We start from the raw sequence: 24,101 nt of genomic DNA on the forward strand, positions 1-24,101 counted from the left end.
CAGCAAGGATATACAGATGTTGTACAGACAGGCGATTGTGCATGCATATCGTGACAGCGTCCAGCGATGGATGTAGCACATCACGAATGCTGCCGCTACGAAATCTCCAGACTACGCATCTCCCTCGATGGAAGCGAGACTATCACTCTGAAGTCACGGGGAGACACATGGCTCCGTCATGCTTCAAAGCCTGACGAACTATGGAATCTACGCACATGCCACAAAGCTATTTCGGATCAACGTAAAACAAGACTTTGTGAATGAGATTCCTTTACTTCCTCAGAATACTAATGTTGAATACTTGGCAGCATAAAAGGAACAATACTACAGCTTCAGTGTACCAGATAAATTTTATATGCCTTTCTAAGTAGGCCTACACACCGCAACCTCTTCGGCACCGAAGGTTCTAAGCAACGGACAGCAGGGTTGCTCAGAGGCTAGCCCTGATCACGTCTTCTAATTCCGTTTACCGAAAAAACTGTGTGTATTTGATATGAAGCATATGTGACCATGTGACCTTGATGGCAATGGATAGAAGAGACGCAGAAGTCCTCATCTGCTCTAATTTTCTGAGTGCAGTGCGAGGAAAATAGGAAAGGAGATCAGCGTTTCATTCCTCACTGATGGAGAGGTCATTAAACACGAACAAAAGGCTGGGATACGAAGTAAACGCGTTCTATCCAATTTAAAGGAAACCCATGTCAGCATGGCTGCACAGTGATTTAAATTCCAGTGGAATGTGAGTCCACTGCACTCGCCACTGCAGTGGGTCGCTCATTAACCAATTCAAGACATCCACGAAATGTCTCCTATAGAGAAACCTTCGCAGTCCATGTAGAACAGCCTACATCACTTACAACATCTACCTAAGTTCTATTTTGCTGGGTGCCAGGGAATGTAGTCATCGGGGGCACGCGGTGGCAATAAAAGAATTGAATGCAACGGCCAACGAGGCCTTACAATGTAATCGCAAATTGTAAAGCTTTCCTACCAACCCATCATGGTGCAGAGCCATGGATCAATGGCAGAAGATGTGGTTCCACATTGGACAATGCCCTATTTTGAATTGATTCCTCCTCCACTGATAGGAACCGCTAGTGTATGAACTGTGTGTCACATATTTGAAGAGCGCTCTCAGTTAACAATAAATGACAGCGCAGTCCATGATTTGTACAAATACAGTGACTTGACCTCTATTATAAGCGATGATGGTCAGAAAGTCATTCTCTAAATTATTTGGGACAGAATAATTAGACCCTCATGCTATGTTACAACAGCCAAGATACCAGGTAGTTATAATTAAAGTGCAGAAAAAAAAGAAATATAAAGGTGCTTTATTTATACGCTTTTCTTAGAGCTCGACCAGCTTCTGAACATGTAATTCCATTCTCAGGTGAACGCAAGCCAATGTTTACCGTAACCAAAAGAGCACGTCAAACGGCCAATCACAAATCAGCTTGAGTTTCCGATTTCTCTTTTGGCTGCAGAAACATACTATGGTGTACACTTGAAAAAGTAATTGTAGTTTTCGGAACTCGTTGTGCTCTAAGAAATTAAGAAATAAAGCAGTCTTCGAAAAGAAAGAAAATTCTAAATATTCAGAAACTTATTAACGAATTCTGTTACCTTACTGCGTGTTATGAATATTTTATTTTATTACGCTATTATTTACTAGGAAGATGAAAACTTTTGTGAGTGGACGCTAATGAGCATACTTTAGTGCCCCCTCTACCCAAAAAAAAAAAAAAAAAAAAAAAAAAAACAGATGTAAAATTCACACATACACAAGATAGTGCCACATCAGACGTCCTCACACTCTATCAACAACGGCTAGACTAATATCTGAAAACATTTTTAGATGTGAGGCTGTTCTCAAATGGGACAGCTGTATCCAAAAGGTCACATGTTTGAAAACTGTTGCGGCTCACAGATAATCCGCTTATAATACAAAGACTGGCAACCAAATCTCAGCGTAAACATATGCAACGATCCTAGATGCTACGTGCTCTTTGATCAGGCCCTGGAATCAGTTACAACAGTCTACAGTAGCAGAGAGTATGTACAAGCCGATTTAAGGTAGAATGAAAATGCGAATCTCGACGTGCCGAAGGGAGAGGACAGACAGAAGGTCAAACCGATGTAGTCCATTCACGAAGAACGTAACACAAAACGTTAGTTCGACCATTCTTAAGCATTCGTCTTCGCCTGTCTCGGACCCTTATCGAGATGGATCAGCAGAAGAGGTAGTGACTGAATGATTTGTCACCAGTTTGTTTATTGTAAAATTACTCTACAAACTCCAATGGGAGACGCCTGTACCAAGGCACCATACTTTGCGACTTACTCTCAAAATTTCAACACCTCTCTTTCCTATAAACGAAACATATTATTTAATTCCAACCCTCATCCCCGTAATGATTGCGACAGTAAAATTAGATAAATTGGATATGTACAGACGGATACCGAAATCATTAGTTCTGTAAAAATCAAAGTTGTATGGCATGAATGGCTGGGAGACTGCGAAGGACAGATTCAGTTGCCTAACTGGGAAGGTTCTCCCTATCCTTTGCGCCCGCTGGCACCTACAGGTATCCTTCGCAAAGTATTAGGGTCGTGTGGGTAAGTGTATTTGTTCAGTGCAGGTGACTTCATGTGCGTCTGTGTGTCGACAAGTGGACATCCCGTCATTTACAACGTATAAAAGCACAAACGTCCGTTACACACGGTATGATAGCTCACGGAGCGCAAATGCAGATGTTGAAACATAGTGTTTCTTTCTCCCGCGTCTTCTGTGTGAAAGGGTCGCTGTGATATACTGTTGATATACATAAACTAATGACTAGAGCGATAACGCTGTTCACGTCTCAATGCTTTTGTGATAGCAGAACGGGATCATCAGTGGGAGAAGAGGCACTGAATGTGTGATGTGACACGTGAAAACCGCATGTCCTGACACTGTTATCATCTGCTCCGCCTCGTTAACAGTGTTTCCAGGATTACGTGGCTCTCCCACCAAGTTAGGTCAGCCAGGTGCCGTTACAACCAAGTTTCGGGACTTACCCCATTGTAATGAGCTCTCGTCAGACACGGAAGACTCACCCGTTTGTTATTATACCGAGGACCATCTGTGGCTTTGCTTAAGAACTGTTCTGACATTCACCCAGAATTACTTCAGAGAGCTATTGAAAATTCATGTGTGGGTCGTCCTATGCTCACTCCCCGTACTAGTCTGCGTATATTCATTTTGCTGACGCGATCGACGCGTTTTGGACCACACTTCGTAAAAATATCATTTTTACCTTTCTGAATTTCATTCACAGTCAGTAAAATATGTTCAAAATGTTCAAATGTGCGTGAAATCTTATAGGACTTAACTGCTAAGGTCATCAGTCCCTAAGCTTAAACACTACTTAACCTAAATTATCCTAAGGACAAACAGACACATCCATGCCCGAGGGAGGACTCGAACCTCCGCCGGGACCAGCCGCACAGTCCATGACTGCAGCGCCCCAGACCGCTTCGCTAATCCCGTGCGGCTGACAGTAAAATAACTAGATAACAATACCTAGCAGTAGCTGCGATTGGACTGAGTGCTTTTTGTGTGGACGGGCAAGACAGGAATCAACAGATACACAACCAATCACAGGTGTTACTTATTGGAAGCGCCTGTTCGTGCTGTTTATAAACGGCATATTAACTGGAATTATCTATGGAAAAAATATACGAAGCAAACTGCGAAAAGTGTGTAGTTAGATCTTGACGCGCTTTCAGTTCAGAAAAATACTGAGGGAAGAATACTTCAGATTTGTCAAAATTAGATTTCAGTCACAAACTTATGAATACTGCCTAACCTACCACATACCGTTTCCGGCAGTAGCATTTCGCGAGAAGACTGCAATGTCTCTAGTCGTCTCTCACATACCATACCGGCTAAAATTTTTGATCACAAATACAGAATTTCGTCATTGAATGTATTCGATGTTTCCAGCCTGGGGGAACTTCTTCGGGATTAGGAACGGTGGAACAGCTTTTGTCAAAGAGTCACACTACTTTCGGATATTTTATTTCCTTCGAAGATTCCCTAGAGATTATCAGAACATGTCCTAGAAGGTGAATTTTCCCCTACTGATTATTTTAATAACTAAGCCTATTTCTATGACTTCTCACAGAATTACATCAGATTTGTTAATGTGGTTAAGTCCGGTGCCATATCCTAGATGATTTAGCCGAATGTTGTTACGTCCTTACTCCCTTTTGTGGCCTTCATCTAGTAAGGTGTGCCGTCACTTATTTCACTAATAGTCTGAGAAGTCTTAGGATTTTCGCCTGCGTTGCTTTACCGTAAATAATAACGTTTTCAACGAGCAATCTGAGAAGGCCGCTCGCCACGTTTGACAAATCTTTCACGAGGAAGGGGACTTGGTCCATTAGTCAGTGATTTGTTGAAGTTGCTTCGCTCCTGAAGAAGACAGGCCGTGAACAATAACATTACAACAAATCTTTAATTCTTTTACGTGTATATGAAGATGGTCCATATGCTCGTACTTTGCTTTGCAGAATCGAAAAATTTTGAAAATCTCGATACAGAACATTTGCCTTCTTGGTAAGGGGAGACTTCAGTTTGCCAGCTACAGCATGGGAGAGTCACGCGATTAAAACTGATATAAGATCGCTTTGAACGTTTTACCCGAAACTTACGTATTTGGTGCGTCGACAGAGTAATCTGAGTTTCTTTCTAGAGGCGCTTCTAAATTCTAGCTAATCTTTATGTTGAAGTCATTGTGTCCCAGAGAAATTTATTGGACTAAATGACTGTTACAAATCTAGCATCTTTCCGCAGCAAGGTAGCTGGATTATATTTGAAATCGGCTGCACTCTTATCTATGCCAGTATCCGACCTCGTGTAAACATTAGATCATGTGGTTGCTTACATTTGCTCAGACACTGCCAGAATCTCCGACTGGCTGCAGTTGCTCTACCAGAAGAGGGGAAGAAAGGTAACGTGAAATGTTTCAAAAAACTAATAACTGTATCCTATTACAATGCCACAAAATTTTAGTGCCTCGTCAAAAATATTAATCAACCCCACATTAGTTTTGATAGTGTTGATGATTTTCCTTATTCCATATAAGGATGAGCGAGAAATTGCATTCTCGTTACACAGGGTGAATTAAAAGCCATAAGGTAAACCAGAACTTCATCGACAAATTTTCAAAGTTGGTAGTACGGATCAAAACAAGAAACAGCTTAGATATAGTGAAATAAATATCTTCTACTACAAGTTCTTTTCTTTCCTTATTTTGAGAGGCGGTAGTATGGACCAAAAAAAGAAGACAATGTCTAATAAACATCGCTTCTAAAATGCATACCTTGCGATCCAAAAGCACTTGCTCATCTTCGCTGCTGTGAAACACATCTCATGTACTGAGCAAGTGCTCATAGCTCTTAAGCTATGCACTTTATAGCCTAAGTTTAATAAACGTTTTTTCTTTTTTGGCCCATACTACCACCTCTCAAAATACGGAACGCAACAAGTTTGTAGTAGAAGAGATCTGTTTTACGATACTGAAGTTGAAGTGTTCATAGCTCGTGAGATACGCATTTCAGAAGCCATGTTTACAGACATTTTTTTTCTTGTTTTGGTCCATACTGCCACCTCTGGAACTCTGTCGGTGGAGTTTTGGTTCATCCTATGTTGTCCTATCGAGCATGACTTTTGAATCACCCTGTCTCTATCGCTCCTGCAAAGTAGTGTTTTGATTTCTCCTCCGAACTATTTAACGCCGTTTATCTCACCTAAATTCAACTAGCAGTCATCATAAAAGTCTTACATGAACGGTCTTTTTTGATGTATTCGTTTTGATGCTGTGTCAGTTTTTGATATTAATTATGATACACCTTGCAGCACATCAAGAAGACTGGGACAGACCGAACCTCTGGTCTCATGCTTGCAGAAAACATCGAATTTGTATGCTCTGCCTTCTTGCAAAAAGATTACTTTTGTGTGTTTTTTTATTTTTTTATTTATTTTTTTTATTTTTAGACTGCCGGAGTGGCCGTGCGGTTCTAGGCGCTACAGTCTGGAACCGAGCGACCGCCGCGGTCGCAGGTTCGAATCCTGCCTCGGGCATGGATGTGTGTGATGTCCTTAGGTCAGTTAGGTTTAATTAGATCTAAGTTCTAGGCGACTGATGACCTCAGAAGTTAAGTCGCATAGTGCTCAGGGCCATTTGAACCATTTGTGTTTTTTTACGCATTAAAAAATGATATTCTTGCAAGAAGGTATTCCCTGTCAATTCATTAGTTTTATATCTGCCATAGTTATTCTACGTCACAAGAAAGGAGGGACAAAACACAAATAGACCTGTCAACCTGCTCTACACAATATATGAGACATTCACTACAATCACTAATCGCGTAGGTAATGTTGTAGCGCCTAGTCACACAAAGGAACTGGTTGGCGTTAGAAGTGCGTATAGAACATTTGGCCATTTTCAAGTCGTAATGGAGCCATGATCACGGATTATGATTTTGAGTGGGATCCATACATTCTGAAAAAGCACCGTCTCAGCGAAATCTGTACCAACTGCCCCACAGAAGCAAAGCGCTGACTAAAACTACGCGAGTATAATGAGGAATATACGTGTCACGCTGCAGCTAGCTCCCTTCACACTCCTCCGAGTTAGTTGTTGCAGTGGCGAGACACTGGGCCCCATCTCGGGATGACGGTGGTGTACCCCCGTGCAGCTATCCAGATTCAGGTTTTACGTGGTTCCCCCAAAGCGCTTAAGGCAAACGCGGGACTTGTTTCTTTACACGCCAGCGCCAGTTAGCTTACAGTCGTCATGAAGGCTACAGTCGCGAAGTATTCGGGCGCCAGGGCAGGCCAGCAGGTCGCCATCGCCCTATAAAGTAAGGAAACGGCTCAGCGTGTGTCCCAGCTGTACTCAAAATACACATTCGCACTGCCCCCAGTTTTATATTATTATTATATTAAAGGCGCTATTTTCTTAATATTGTTTCAACTATACCCTCCTCCCCCCACCTCCCTACCACCACCAGCATCTCCTCATGCCCTGCAATCTCCTACTAGGTCACATTTCGTTTGTTATAGTGAGAAACAAAATGGCGGTTGCAGGTGACTTTCAGCTGTGTGCACATCATATTTCCTAATAAGGTTAATAATAAGTGTCCGGCAATATTATTTGCTGCTAGTCGTACTGCTAATGTACCCCCGTCGACGTTCTCTGTTCATTAGGTCAATGAAAATACGATTGGTAAGTAACGAATAGGATGCGTATCTAATCCGAAACACAACATGTACACTACTGGCCATTAAAATTGCTACACTAAGAAGAAATACAGATGATAAACGGGTATTCATTGGACAAATATATTATACTAGAACTGACATGTGATTACATTTTCACGCAATTTCGGTGCATAGATCCTGAGTAATCAGTACCCAGAACAACCACCTCTGGCTGTAACAACGGCCTTAATACGCCTGGGCATTGAGTCAAACAGAGCTTGGATGGCGTGTACAGGTACAGCTGCCCATGCAGCTTCAACACGATACCACAGTTCATCAAGAGTAGTGACTAGCGTATTGTGACGAGCCAGTTGCTCGGCCACCATTGACCAGACGTTTTCAGTTGGTGAGAGATCTGGAGAACGAGCTGGCCAGGGCAGCAGTCGAACATTTCCTCTCTACAGAACGGCCCGTACAGGACCTGCAACATGCAGACGTGCATTATCCTGCTGGGATCGAATGAAGGGCAGAGCCACGGGTCGTAACACATCTGAAATTTAACGTCCGCTGTTCATAGTGCCGTCAATGCGAACAAGAGGTGACCGAGACGTGTAACCAATGGCACCCCATACCATCACGCCGGGTGATACACCAGTATGGCGCCAACAAATACACGCTTCCAATGTGCGTTCACCGCGATGTCACCAAACACGGATGCGACCATCATGATGTTGTAAACAGAACCTGGATTCATCCGAAAAAATGACGTTTTGCCATTCGTGCACCCAGGTTCGTCCTCGAGTATACCATCGCAGGCGCTCCTGTCTGTGATGCAGCGTCAAGGGTAACCGCAGCCATGGTCTCCGAGCTGATAATCCATGCTGCTGCAAACGTCGTCGAACTGTTCGTGCAGATGGTTGTTGTTTCGCAAACGTCCTCATCTGTTGACTCAGGGATCGAGACGTGGCTGCACGATCCGTTACAGCAATGCGGATAAGATGCCTGTCATCTCGACTGCTAGTGATACGAGGCCGTTGGGATCCAGCACGGCGTTCCGTATTACCCTCCTGGACCCACTGATTCCATATTTTGCTAACAGTCATTGGATCTCGACCAACGCGAGCAGCAATTTCGCGATACGATAAATCGCAATCGCGATAGGCTACAATCCGACCTTTATCAAAGTCGGAAACGTGATGGTACGCATTTCTCCTTCTTACACGAGGCATTACAACAACGTTTCACCAGGCAACGCTGGTCAACTGATATTTGTATATGAGAAATCGGTTGGAAACTTCCCTCATGTCAGCACGTTTTTGGTGTCGCCACCGGCGCCAACCTTGTGTGAATGCTCTGAAAAGCTAATCATTTGCATATCACCGCATCTTCTTCCTGTCGGTTAAATTGCGCGTCTGTAGCACGTCATCTTCGTGGTGTAGCAATTTTAATGGCCAGTAGTGTACAAACAATTAGAAGGCAGGTACATGCAAGTTAAGGGTATTGAGTAACTACACCAACAAGCCTTCGTCTTACATTTTAAGGATTCATTAGTATTCTTAAAAAATGTTAAGCATGCAATCCTGTATTGTTCGTGTGTTTTGTTCACATTTGACCCTTTAATGCGCTATTTTTTGTATTAAAGAATTTTATAAATGAGCTTATGAGTCATATATGTTAGGAAGAGTGGTCAGCGTGGGCAGAATGCTGTGCAAAGGGGCCCGGGTTCGATTCCCGGCTGGGTCGGAGATTTTCTCGGCTCAGGGACTGGGTGTTGTGTTGTCTTCATCATCATATCATTTGGTATTTATGATTAACAGAACAGAAGAGAACAGTTATACCAGTACACCAATTATGTTCGTAATATGATGCAAGGAAATACTTACTTGATGAGTGAAAATTTACGTAGGTTTCTGTTTGCTTTTTCTATGTATGTCCCGACTTTTGGGCTTTTGCCTCGCCGATTTTTTCAACCACTAGAGCCTGAGTCCCTACTTTCAATAAAATGGATCTGGAAACAATTTTCCTTCCTCAGTCCGAGCTTGCACTCTGTCTTTAATTAAATCTTTGCCGACGGAAATGTGAGCACTCACCTCCCTTTCTTCGTTAGACTTCATCAGTGTAGTTATATGCGTATGGCTGTAGTCAGTCACATAACAACATCATTAATTAAAATGCCCGACCGGCGGCTACGTGGTAGTCCGCACGATAGCTCAGCGTGTTCGGTGAGAGGGTTGACCGCCTTCTGTAATAAACAGCTGAGTTCATGGAACGACGATGAACTTGAACAAGCGTCTTGGGACGTCAGCTACGAACGGACATCACGAACAAAATGAGATAAAAAACAGTGGTTATCGTGGTAGAATACCGTGCAAAGGAACCCGGGCTCGATTCCCGGCTGGATCGGAGATTTTTCTCGGCTCGAGGACTGGGTATTGTGTTGTCTTCATCATCATATTATCACCATCGACACACAAGTCACCGAAGTGCCGTGCACTAAAAAGACTTGCACCAGACGACTGGTCTGCCCGACAAGAGGCCCTAGCCCCACGACACTTTTTTTATTGATTAAAATGATTTTACTGCTTACACTAGGTGTTCGAACGTCCGTCTATAAACTGGAGCCTTATTAGAATAAGTGTAACATAAAACACATCTACTGCATATGCTATACAAATAAAATAAAACATCTTCCAGCTTAACTCATTACAGCAGTCTGCTGTTTCTGATGCCTGACCGTGTTCAGCAGCAGCTAGCTAGATGCAGCTGATGCTGTGAATTGATTACAACGATACTGAAGCCACGTTTTATAGAAATACCTGTAAATGCCGCCAGAAAAGATTTAAACCACCACAGATGGTGAGGAACCAGCACCTGGAGTTGTGCGGTCGCGTTGTTCCTCTTCTTGCCATACGATGATGCAACACTACACCCACTTTTTGGAATTACTCTAGCTGTTTCCACACACTTAGATACTACGTCTCGCATTTAACACAAAAACTTCTCGTTTCCGCATGTTCACACTCTCGGGCGACGTTGTTTTCGACTTGGTCCAAAGATACGTGCAGATCTAAGCTATACTTTTCAAATATTTTGATTATAAATGTTAACGGTCCTTATCGCAATATAAAGTGATAACAAGTAGATGAGACTATTTTTCAGTTTATTAACAACCATCCTCAGATCTATGGAAACAAACAGAAAAAAATGCCCATCAGTTTATCTAAAACTCTTCTAACAATTTCTTAAAAAATGCGTAAATTTTAATAGAAACATTAAAACATTACAAATAGTGGTAAAACCACCTTAGTTACACTACAGTTGGTACCTAAATAGTGTGTTAGCAACCACAACCTTTTCACCAAGCATAACTTGTGAAGATGCAAAGGCTGGCCAAAGCGTGACTGCCAGCGTGTAAAACCAGTAGGAGGCTACCTTCCCCGCACGCCCGCTCGCAGTGTCCGTGGTTTGCCAATAACAATTAACAGGTGAAACACTGGCGGCACATTGAGACGTTTAACCCGCACGGTGTGGAGGTTATAGTTCAGGCCTAAAGTGCTTCTGTGACGTTTTGAGGGTGTTTTTAGTACCGTGACTTGGGCCCGCTCCCCAGATTCATGTGAACATGAACCAGGATGGTTATTTCAACATTCTCCAAGTGTTGCCCTTCTCCGTCTTGGTGAAGAGTATGCTTTGAAGATGAAAGCAGCCATGCTCACAGGACTGCACGAATATGTTTCCAATTGGACGAACACTTAGGCCCCTCTCATATTTCTAATAGCTCTCTAAATTAATTAATCTTAATGCCATAGAAAAGTCTGTGGCTGTCTGGAACAGAAGGTGAAACGTGGCAGTTAACATCCCCGCAGTTTGGTAGTTCTAGTTTACAGTAATAAGTTATGGTTACAAAATATTGACGCAAATTATTTCGAGGAGAACGAAAAAACTGGTACAGCTGGCTTCGGGGTTCTGCAGAAATTATGGAACAAGCGAAGCAGTACGGACCCTAAATCTTATTTTAGGAAATAGGTTAAGGAAACGGAAATTGTAAAATGTGAACTTTCACGGCCGCAAATGTCTCAATAAAATGTTCCGGGCTATTATGCCGTGGTCGAATGGATTTCATATTTAAATCTAACTTTTAGTCCCCATCTGTAGATCGTAGCTTCTTCGAGTGTCCGATTCACACCCTGCGCTCGGATATTCAAACATGTGACGTCACGCCACTGCGCGGAAACACGCGGTGACGGAATTTTGCCGCAGTCAGTAGCGAGCCAGTGCATGACTCGAAAACCCAAAGAAGCTACAATCCCTTGAAAACATCCTCGGCAGATACGGACGAAACGGTGGATTTATATGCGAAATACATTCGACCACAGCATAATAGCCCAAAAGGAAAGGCAAACCTAGGTTTATAGCATTTGTAGATTTATAGAAAGTTTTCCACAGTGTTGACTGGAACAGATTAATATTGTAAAAGTAGCAGACATTAAATACAGAGACCGAAGAGTTACTTATAACCTGTACAGAAACCAGGCTGCAGTTTTAAGAGCTGGAGGACTTGAAAGAGAAGCAGGGGTTAATAATGGTTTGAGACAGTGTTATAGCCTATCCGCCACGACATTCAGTCTGTACACCGAGCAAGCAGTAAAGGAAACCAAGAAAAAACTTGGGAAGGGAGAAGGAATAAAAACTTTGATATTTGCTGATAACACTGGAATTCTGAGACTTTGAAAGACCTGTAAGAGCAGCTGAATGCGGCAAATGTCTCGAAATGAGGTCATAACACGAACAGCTACAAAAGGAAAACACGGGTAATACAATGTAGTCGAGTGAAATCAGGTGATTGTGATAAATTAAGAAATGAGACACTTTGAAAGAATTAAGAAATTAATCAAGAAATGAGACCGTTTGAGCAGCAAAATAATCGACGGTGGCTGAAGTAGAGAGGATATAAAATACTGACTGGCAAAAGCAGGCAAACTGCTTCTGAAAAAGGGAAATATGTTAACATCACATATGCACTGAAGTAACAAAAAGTCATGGATACACATATACAGATGGCGGTAGTATAAAAGGGCAGTACACTGGCGGAGCTATGATTTGTACTCAGCTGCTTCAAGTGAAAAGGTTTCCGATGTGACTATGGCCGCACGACGGGAATTAACAGACTTTGAACGCGGAATGCTAGTTAGAGCTAGACGCATAGGATATTCCATTTCTGAAATCGTTAGGTAATTCAGTATTCCGAGATCCACGGCGTCAGGAGTGTGCTGAGAAACCAAATTTCAAGCATTACCTGTCACCACGGACAATGCAGTGGCCGACAGCCTTCACTTAATGACCGAAGGGAGCGGCGTTTACGTAGAGTTGTCAGCGCTAACAGACAAGCAAGACTGCGTGAAATAAAGACAGAAATCAATATGAGATGTATGACGAATGTATCCGTTAGAACATTACTGTGAAATTTGGAGTTAATGGGCTATGCCAGCAGAGGACTGACGGCAGTGCGTTTGCTAACAGCACAACATCGTCCACAGCGCCTCTCCTGGGATCGTGCCCGAATAGGTTGGACGCTAGACGACTGGGAAACCGTGGCCTGGTCAGATATGTCCCGATTTCATTTGGTAAGAATTGATGGTAGGGTTCGAGTGTGGTGCAGATCCCACAAAGCCATAGACCCATGTTGTGAAGGAGGCACTGTGAAAGCTAGTGATGGCTCCATTTTTGTGTAATGGACTGGGTCCTCTGGTCCAACTGAACCGATCATTGACAGGAAATGGTTATGTTCGACTACTTGGAGACCATTTGCAGCCATTCGTGGACTTCATGTTCCCAAACAACGATGTAACTTTTACGGATTAGTGTGCAATGTCAACCTGGCCATAATTATTCGCGATTGGTTTGAAGAAAATTCTGCACAGTTTGAGCGAATGATTTTGCCACCCAAATCGCCCAGCATGAAGCCCATCGAACATTTATGGAACATAATCGGGAGGTCAGTTCGTGCACAAAATCCTGCACCGGCGACACTTCCGCAATGATGGACGGCTTTAGAGGTACCGTGGCTCGGTATCTCTGCAGGGGACTTCCAACCATCTGTTGAGTCCATGCCACGTCGAGTTGCTGCACTACTCCGGGAAAAAGGAAGACCGACACGATATCAGGAGGTATCCCAAGTCTTTTGTGACCTCAGTGTGAATTTAAATGTTCGGAAGTCATTTCTGAAAGTATTTGTCTGTAGTGTAGCCTGGTACGGAAGTGAAACGTGGACGATAAACAGTTCAGCCAAGAAAAGAAAAGGAGCTATTGAAATTTGGTGCTACAGAAGACTGATGAAGATTAGATGTGTAGATCGCGTAACTAACTTGTTGGGGAAGAAAATGTATGCCACATGTTGACTGCAAGAAGAGAGCGATTGTTAGGACGCATTCTGGGACATCAAGGAATTGTTAATTTGGTAATGGGAGATAGTGTAGGGGATAAAACCTGTGGAGGGAGACTAACACTTTAGTACAGTAGGCAGGTTCAAATGGATGTTGGCTGCAGCAGTTATGTAGAGATGAAGAGGCTTGCACAGGGTAGAGTTGCGTGGAGATGCGTCAAACCAGTCTTCTGACTGAAGACCACAACAACTACGCGAGATCTACTCATCAGTAGATTCAGGTTGATATGGCATAACAAAGGTCGTAGCGAAGGGGTGGCGAGAGTACGTCCCCGCCATGGGAACAGACGTAGACGGGGCGCAAGAACTGACCGGAAAATGAAGGAAAGGCTTTAAAAATTAATCGGCAGAGGTACTGAGTTCTGTGTGTGTGTATGAATTCCTAAGGGACCAAACTGCTGAGGTCGTCGGTAGACTTACACACTACTTAAACTAACTTATGCTAAGAACAACACACACATCCATGCCCGAGGGAGGACTCGAACCTCCGGTGGGAGGGGCCGCGCAATCCGTGTCACGACGCCTCAAATCACGCGGCCACTCCGAGACGCTCGTGAGTTCTCTCACCTCTCGTGTTCCTATCTTCTGCAAGAAGAAGCTTTTCCCCGGAGTGCGACTGTAAACGCACGCTCTTCTGACATTGTAGTGTTTGAACTAGGGTGCTTCAAAGTATCTGATAGAATACTAAATGAATTGGAAAACATATTTCACACATATCACGCCATTTCATCTGACTTTTATTTTTGATCAGGGAAAGCCTTAAATGTATCCTACATTGAAAAAATCCACACCTCTTTTTTGGTGCGAAATATTGCAGAAATGTTTACACGGAGTCCCAAGTTAGCCGATTTCAAGTACCAGGTGAATGAGCTGAGGAATAGCACTGACAGGAGTACTCATCTGGAATATTTTGATTTTTTTTTTTCAAAGTAACGGCTAAGATGTGTTGACCCAAACGTCGAAATAGCCTTGATGATATTTATGGCCATGTAAATTACTGCAACATTTTGTGTGTCAGGTCGAGTTTGGGAGATAGCAATCTGTTAAATTCATCTCCATAGAATACTACACAGTTGGTAAACTTCAATTCAGTGGTATGATAAATGAGTTTACTTCACTCAAAGCAAGGATATGCGAAATAAAAGTATAACGAAACAAACCACAGACGTTGGAAAGGAATATTTTCTCAACTCTTCATTATAGCCTCTTTTCTTTTATTTCTAATTCACAATTTATGCACAATTAATAATTTGTGAGGAGCAAATAGAACATGTCCTTATCAAACATCACACTAATGTATAGCAGTTAATAAAAACACAGGATCATGTGGGAATAATTTTTTGTATTATTCGTTAGAATTTATTAATTGCTATTTTAGCAGATTAACGTGTTGGATTAGAATTCATTCAAGTAGATTTTTCCTGCACATAGTATTGATGCCTTAGAATTTGTTTGTATTCATTTTCGATTTTCTTCTATGTCAGAGCGATGGATTTAAACCTTTTAAGTTAAAAAGACATACACTTTGGTTTAATTTCAGTTCTTTTAGGAAATCTATACAATTTGTAATTTGTTGTGTGCGATATTTTTCACGAATGTAGTTCAACTAAGTAATATTTTTTAGTAATGCTTCATTACTATGAAACCTACTTACAGTATTATAAAATTTGCTAAATCTTCGTAGCAAAAACTGCAGAAAATTAGTTTTACGGGAAGGAGAGAGAGAGAACGTGGGCGTAGCTTTAACGTTTCCGCCAGAGTCAAAGATCACCTCGATACGGTTCTGGGATTGACCGAAAATCTTTTGGACTCTCTTCGTCGCCGAATTGTGACCATTATCAAGGTTGCTGCTGGTGCTACGGGGTATTAGCATGATGTCTCCGGGGGGGGGGGGGGGGGGGGGGGGTACCAATTTATCGACCGATCGACCAATTTCGTGGCAACCTACACACGTCGCGACTGCATTAAGCGATAACAGCACCGCCGAGTTGTGATTTGTTTATCTTAAGTTCATTGTCTGTATGTTCTACGAGGTCCCACTTAGTTTCACACAGAAACAAAAACGTGGTTTACCTTGGCTGTTTTGGAGGTAACAATGCCAAAGCAAGACGAGAGAAATCTGTGGGCATAGAAGTAGCTAATTCTAGAAATAAAATTGACCCACATTCTGTAACTTAAGGAAATGGAAGCCGATGATTTTCATAATTGTCGAAGAATGGTGGAATCATACATTTCGGAGCTGCTGAACATCATCAAACCATTCTTAACGAAAAAGAATATAGTCATGAGAGAGGCTGTGAGCTGCGAGGAGCGGCTGTTAGTTACATTACGGTTTGTAGCCAGTGGCAAAAGTTAAGAAGACCTTGAATTCAGTGTTGTGATTCCTGAAATCTGCAACGTGATTAACGGTTGACTGAAGAAATACATCATTGGAAAGCAAAATAAATAAAACAAAAAACGTTCTTCTAAAATTTATTGATTTATTAATGTGTGAAGCATAAAAGATGCCCCTGTAATTTTAAGCAACTCATTTCAGAGGAGAAGAAGAAAGACTGCAAATGGTGGTAGCTGACATCATCTAATAAATACAACAAGAGATATAAAAGAAGTGAAGCGATTAACAACTGTGAGAACTGTAAAAAGACTTTTTAAAAATTATAAGTACGAAGCAAGTAAATTTTAACATTAAACGTCCATTGGCTGTCTACATTTCGGTTTTTAACTTTTATAGAGCTTCCGATACATATCGGAAATGAAATCGAAGATCTAATCTGTCTGCATTTCGGTATTTAGATTTAATTTCCGATAAGTGTCGGAAATGAAACAAAAATACAGAATGTCAATAAACTTCTAGTCATTGTATATATATTTGTTTGAGTGGTGACTGTTCTGTCGGACAAGTCCGACAAAACAGACACCACACACACACACACACACACACACACACACACACACACACACACACATCTTTAAGAGCGCAACAGGTGCTTGACGTTTGTTTCAGTGCGGATGCGCTATTACCGTCCGAACTGCTACGGAAATCAATAATTCGCGAGTAATGGGTTAATGGACGAGGGACGTAGCATTGCAACGTGCGATACGTTGGAAATTTTAGTCGGTCAGACACCGTATCCGAATGACCGAAATGATTGAGGCAGCCGGTCGTGAGTTAGCGGTAAGTCCTGATTCGAGTATCAGTCCGGTACGAATTTTCAAGTTTCACCATTGCGTTACCACAATGCCCCGTGCGGCTGGAAGTCACGCTATCCCTCTCATCTGTTCCCTTGTTTCTCAATTCTCTATTTCATATAAAACTTTTACTCTCTTTATGTGGCAAATAAAGTGCTTCATTTCTTGCTTCTTTATTGCTATACTTTTCGCACGACGTGTCCCACAAACATCTCCAGTCTTCGAATTTCTTCAGAAACTCTGTCGAGGTTTGGTTCGCCTCGCACTCTGTAGTACAGCATTTAATCCAGCTCGCAGCGATAAAAGACGGACTTTTGGCGGGAGATTGGCACGACGGCGTTGCGCATGGCACAATTTATAGGGTGAAAGGGGTGGGACGGTGGGGACGGGAGTCGGCTGTCGTCTGGTCCTATCGGCCCGACGTCCCAACATAGTTCGTCGGTCGGTCGGTCGGTCGGTCAGAACCCCCACACACGTCTAAAATGTCGGTCTGTCGGTTGGTACGTGTGTAGGGTGATTTAGTTGAAGACGGTAGTGCGTGGTAAGTCCAGAAGAGGGCTTTATCCAGCAGCGGTTGTAAGATGGCTTCTTTGGTGACTTTCCCCGACAGCACTTGCCCCAAACGTGGCGGGTAGATCCCAGGGGAGATGTCAGTGCGTACGAATCGGTTTCCGCCTAGGGAAAGAGGCGGGCAGGTCGTTTGCGATGACGGCGCGGGTGACGCGCGCAGACTGCGTGACGGTGGGGGCCGTGGCGTTATAAGCGCGCGTCGGCCGACTCTCGCGTCAGTCGGCAGCGTCCAGCCTCCAGCAGCAGACATGCCGGGCAGCGCGGACCGCGACCTGCCCCTCTCCACGGTGCCAGCCGTCATACAGCCAGCCAGCGCCAAGTACGTCCGCCGCCTCGCACACCCGCTCTCCTTCGACGTGCATAGCGGGGGTCAGCCGCAACCGCCGAGCCTAATTCGTTTGCACTCAACGAAATGCGCATTCTCAATTTAAATTTCATGTCGAGCGACAAGTGTCTTGCCGAACGAGAAAAAAATTCCAATCGGGCCACGTCCGCGTCATCGCAGTAATGTTCAGTGTGACGGTTTTCCGGGTTAATTGCTATACTTCCGAAAGCGAAATCTTGGTTGTGCTGAAACACTGATCTCTAGCATAGTGTGTGGTATATGTTAAGCCGGAAGATGATTATTTGCTAGCGAATATTCGTTTTATAAATTCGATCCCCTTTTCCTTCCAACAGTGTATAATAAACGCTAAAGCTTCGTTGCACCTCTTTACACGAAAAGCATCTTCAGCGGAATTTTTTCTAGTATAATGTTTCTAGAAGTGATAGAGGGATTCGAACAGTTAATATGTAAAAGAACACGGTATTATTCGCTCTGAGCCCCCCCCCCCCCCACACACACACACACACACACTGTAGATGCGCCTGGAATGTAGATTATAAGAAAAAGCCGTCTGAATTATTTGTTTACTTGCTGCACTAAATAGCCGTACCAGCAAACTTAATTGGTCGTGAGTTGGCGCTGTCATCAACTATGAACGCACACAAAGTTTCTGCTAATGGTGATATGCAGTGTATAATTAGAGGTCCCTGTTCGTCGCTCCTAATGTTTGCCCCATATTTAATGCACTTAATTATGCCACGTGAACCTTGTTTTGATTGTTTCATCCGTTTCTGATTTTGGCAATGTCTTATCCAACGTTCGCTTCATATTTTACATTTATCTTTGTGAACAAAAAAACACTGAGGTCTAATCTGAGATGCTACGATAGATATCAGAAGTTCCGTCAATTATTTTGGTCCAAATACATCGCGCATAAACTACGAAAAATGCAGCGAGCGTCCACTACCTGTCTTAGGGGAGGTCATTAGCCTTCCTGCTGATTTGATATGGCTCTCCTGTGCCAGCTTTTTTTTTTTTTTTTTTTTTTTTTTTTTTTTTCATCTCAGCGTAGCAGTTGCAAACTAAGTCTTCTATTACTTGCTGGATGCAGTCCATTCTCAGGTGAGGTACGGTAGCTTATATAAAACAATGACCACCACTGCAGGGGTTAATTCGTACCTCATGTATCATCTCGGTATCGCTCATTGCAAGTGACGTAGTGCATGGCACTTTTTCCTTCGCGTAAATAACAAATCGTCAGTAGTTTCCTTACATACGTATAGAAGCATACTGTAAATACGTAGGAAACTTTCATTTTTTCCTTTGTGCTCATCTGGCTGTTCCAAAAATACAGCAGAAAGTACGCTTTGAGGTTTATCGTACTTATATATGCTTTGTGTCAAACTTGACTAGCAAACAATTACTTCCAGTGTTTTGTAATCTCTATTACAGTGAATACTATCACCATATTCTTTAGATTTTAAAGAAGTATAATATCGTCAGTGATCTCATTTTAGACTTTTCTGCTTACATTCGAAAATGCCTGCACCCTCACACATTTGTCAGGCATTCCTGCCTTTACCACTGATATTTTGGGGCAATTTATGCTTACACTAGCTAATTCCAAATGAAAGAAGCCACTATACATTTTACCAATATTGCACGTCAGTTTTCATTAACAGGAGCCTAGTACGCAGAGAAACAAATGAACTTAAAAAAATTTTCATTGTAAATCAACGTGCAGAATTTAGAGCAAAGAATTGACTGTATACTTTTAGACCGAAACTGATACGTGGTCGAACGAAGACTGTAACTGACGCGTGTACCTCCCTGGTCTAGTTTCACAGTACATGTCACACTACACACACGTGTATACGGCAAAAATAAGTATTTGTGGTTATCGCATCGTTCTAAAACATTTGTTTCCTCTCTGAAACAGATATTTTGTGCTAGCTGTTGCCTGAACCTTAGGGCTGTAGCCATATGAAAAGTTCGTTCTGTTATATGAACCGATAGGGTTGCTGATGTAATGTCGCATTTGTGTTGTTGCCAGACGTGAAAGCACGTAGAGGCGGGCGCCTATAATAAAACATCCCAACGATATGACGTAAGTTTTCAGTAAGTTATTCATGATAATTCTTAAAATAAAAGCTGTTTGTTCAAAAAAACTGGGTATTGATGAATGCACCTCATTAAATAGAAAATGTCGCACTGAAATAAAATTCAGTAAAACCGAATTCTCGTCTGTGCCAACAGCTTTGCTGTAGTTATAAAAGTAGTTATCATCCGCTGCATCCGTCAATTATTGCAAATTTTGAAAGCTATTAACAGAAAGTTGTCTCCTTTTTTTTTTTTTCAGAGAATGATTTTAGCTAGCAGTTTTTTCGTTACTTCTCTTTAGATGCCCGCTGCTATACGTAATCAATATGTCGAAACGTTTCAGGGGTTCCCATCCTAGCACTCATGCAACGGATTTCTCTCCAGTTAAACAATCACGTTTTATAGACTGTAGTCTAACTATGGTAAGACTAGAAAACAATTTTGCTGTAGATAAAGTAGGGGTAGTGTATTCTTTTAAGGGACACTAAGTTCATGTCGTTCGCATAAATATATCGCAATGATGGAGAAAAGAGTCAGTTCCTTTTTTTCTTCATGACAGTGAAATGACTTCAGGCAACGCGAGAACAGACCTCATTCGGAAATATTCACATTACGCACGTTGTGGCTAGTATGTACTGTACCTTCATAAGTGTACATAACGTCAGACATTTAAGACATACGATACTAACGTTCTCATTTCTAGTTGTCTGCAGATATGTGAAATTAAAATTGTAAGTTCTTGTTTTAGTGATATTTGTTAATAAAATGCCATTTATGTCGATCTAGTCATATTTCTAATGGAACAAGGCATATACAATGCAAAAGATTATTGTAACTGCGATTTTCGTCATTAACGGGTTTTAAGGTGTTTACTCTGTGCTATGACACTATGTTGCCAATAGATTTTGCAATAGCCTTAAAATTTCAGACCCTCCTTAAATTAGTTACTAGTTTACACCTAGTTTCACGACCTTGGATTCTGTATGAAATTTAGTTGGAGTGATTAATAAAAAAATTCATTTTCTAAAACCTTAAATTACGTTCTCTTGTCAGATTGAAAACTAATTCCCTAGTCTGAACGTTCAAGAAGACTAGTGCAGTGTCCTGTACTCACTGAGCACACTAATGAAGTAGGAGCACAGTTAGATACGTTCTGCCGCGACCCTGAAGGGACTGCCGTTCGTTTTGGAAGAAGCAATGCGGATTGCTGAAATATTTGAACTTGGCTGTTTCCTAACGTCTGTCTTGTTCATTGATCCACCGGAAAGTTACCCGGGTTTCTAAGCACTATCTGAACATACGCGCGTATAGTTCTTAGCGTCGCCGCATTTCGCACCAAGTGAAGGATACGCTGTGAGCTAACGTCCCGTGTGGTGCAAAACGTAAGAAGCAGTGAAAGCGAGGGGTAGGCTCTGCTCCTGCTCTTGGTTGCCACACTGTTTGTGGCAGTAAGCCTTTCCCGCTGTTCACAAACAGTGCTGCAATTTTGTGCTGTCCTCGACGATTAAGGTCGGCCGGAACTTGGCCGTGTTAATACCTGCACCATGCAGAGGCTGCGCAATAATCTACACAAATCATTGAAGTGCGTGGCAGAGGGTAGGTTCCGTTGTACCAATTATTAGGGTTTTTCACCTTTCCGTTCACGTAAGGATCAGGGGAAAGAGTTGTTTAACTGCCTCTGTTCGTGCTGTAATTAATCACTAGGGGTGATACGTAGGGGCTCTAGTATATTCCCATAGTCGTCACATAAAGTCGGTCCTTGAAACTTCGCAAGCAGGCTTCATCGGGGTAATTTACGTCCATTTTTAAAGAATCTGCTAGTTCAGTTTCTACAGGTTCTGTGACCCTCTCCTAGGTATCAAACATGTGATCATTTGTGCTGCCCTTCTGTTTTCGTTCAGTATCCTCCCTTAGTCCTTAGCGGGACTGATGACCTCACCGTTTGGTCCCATTGCCCGTCTCAATCTATATTAGTCCTATTTGTTACGGCTCCCACACACTCGAACAATATTCTAGGATGGGTTGCTGGAGTAATTTGTAATAAGTCTTCTTCGTAGACTTGTTGAATTCCCCAGTATTCTACCAATAAACCAGTCTAACATCTGCTTTACCCACGATCTGAACTACTTGATCATTCCACTACACAACTCTACAGTGTTACACTTGTTTGTATGATCTGACCGATTCCATTTGACTCTTTGGGACTATGTTCATTAACTATTAAGTTTCTTCCGTTTCGTGAGTACAGTTTTACATCTCTGAACATTTAAAACAAATTGCCAGCCTTGGCATCACTTTGAAACGTTATCAAGCTCTGATTAAATATTTATGCAGCTTCTTTCAGACAGTATTTCGTTGGAGGTAACTGCGTCCTCAGCAAAGAGAGTTAATTAATATTCACTGCAAGATCGTAAATGTACACAAGAACAACAGTAAGGGTATAACGTATGAACTCGGAATATGATTTTACAGCGAATGTCAAGTATACTGGATAGTAGTTTTGTGGATAACTTCTACCACTTTTCTAAGTGGCTTTCTTCAAACTACTGCGTACGGTTCTTGGTCAAAGAATCAGACAAATTGTAGTTACGAGGGGCTAACTCAGCCGGAAATTTAGTACAGAATCTGAGGGTTCCCTCGGGCACTGGAGTTTTGTTCAGTTTTAACGATCTCAGCTGTTTCTCACCACTAACGCTTCTTTCACTCAGCCTTCAGTTTTGTCATTCTAGTCCTGACGACGCTGTAAATAGCGTCGGTAGAAACGCGTCGACTGTATTTCTCACATCCGTCCTAGTACTTCATAATTTGTGGGTTTTACCAATTGGTTAGTGTCCCACATCGAAACTAGACTTAACGCTTAACTGTAGCCTACCTCATGGTTTAGGTTAGTTTGAAAAATGACGATTTGAATTAGCGAAGTAAGGGCGACAGGCTGGTATGGAGCGTAACACATTACGCAATGCGATTTTCGTGTCAAATGACTAAAACCTGAAACGTAAATTCAGAAAAGTACTATTACAAAACGGGCAGATCTGTATATAAATGCATATTATCTAGAGGGCGTACAACACTAGCAGCTCATGGGGAAGGGGAAAAATGTAACTTTCCACCCGGTTAAGAGATTTTAGCTTATGAGAAAGTTTTAATAATATTAAAGTAGTGTTTTCTGAGGGTTATTTTTAACGATAAGGGGTAGAGGATTTTATTGCTATAAGAGACGAGGCAGCTAGGACAGGCTTCTCAGTATACCCGAAACTAGTAAGTATATGGAGGTGCTGTTTTCGTTAAGTTACAGCGGACAATGCGAGGGACTTCCAGACGTACACTAATAATTTTAGCGTTTATTGCTAATTGACACAGCTTTCCTAGAAAAATTGAACTATATACTTGGTAAGGTTTTGTACAGTACGTCCTGAGAGTACTCTTACTTCGACAACGTTAGGGTGCCGTGAACAACTGTTCCTCCGTCAGAAGGTCCTGCAAACGTATAGCCTACTGTGTGAAATGTAATCAAATACGGATCTCAAATAAGCTTCGTATTTGACTCTCCAGTATCGTCGGGCATCTTCAAATTACTGCCGCAATGTGTGTTATGAACTGTACGTAATTGTGCTACTTATTCCATCAATAAAACAGGGAACAATGATACGATTTTTGGAAGCCCGCAGCACATGTTGACAGATTGCTTATCCACTTCTACCTGTACATTTTCGACTGGCCAAAAGCGTATATTGTGAACATTGATTTGTTCATGGCTTGAAAAAAGCTCAGCCTGTAAACAAAACGTTGCACAGAAGAGCGCCATCATCTTAGTTTCCGTATCCGTTATTCGGATAATAATTTGAGTAATTACCATGAAACTGTTGGTGGAGCGAAAAGTGGAAAAGATAAAATTTTTTGGAACGTACTACTAGGACACTGCTTCGGCTCATCCAATTCGCCCATCCATGCCACCTCGTAGTGGCACATGGACTGCGTTGAGTTGCTAAAATTTTAACTGCATTTCTCATGAGTTCCTGATTTTTCGGTGGTGTATTTTATTCTTCACACTTCAAATTCTTGAAATTTTTAGTTATGGTTGCAGAAATGGGTCTTGAGGGTCTGGCACGAACATGACCTCTTTCAGCGTATAACCGCCCCGCTGCTCTAACATTTAAATGGATTTTCCCATAAATGAAAACTACTCACTTCTCCGACAGTGGTATACTTAGCAAAAGTTACAG

At 42.2% G+C, this 24,101-nt stretch overlaps 1 protein-coding gene across 1 annotated transcript in view; it reads left to right on the plus strand.

Annotated features, from left to right (window-relative positions):
- Positions 1–17,701: 17,701 nt before the first annotated feature.
- Positions 17,702–24,101, plus strand: part of LOC124606123 (cysteine sulfinic acid decarboxylase) — a 38,228-nt gene continuing 31,828 nt past the window's right edge. The window contains exon 1 of the mRNA XM_047138086.1: positions 17,702–17,772. Coding sequence (XP_046994042.1) covers positions 17,702–17,772 — 71 coding nt within the window. The remainder of the gene's footprint in view (positions 17,773–24,101) is intronic.

Source organism: Schistocerca americana, chromosome 3 (genome assembly GCF_021461395.2).
Source record: "Schistocerca americana isolate TAMUIC-IGC-003095 chromosome 3, iqSchAmer2.1, whole genome shotgun sequence".
Taxonomy (NCBI): Eukaryota; Metazoa; Arthropoda; class Insecta; order Orthoptera; family Acrididae; genus Schistocerca; species Schistocerca americana.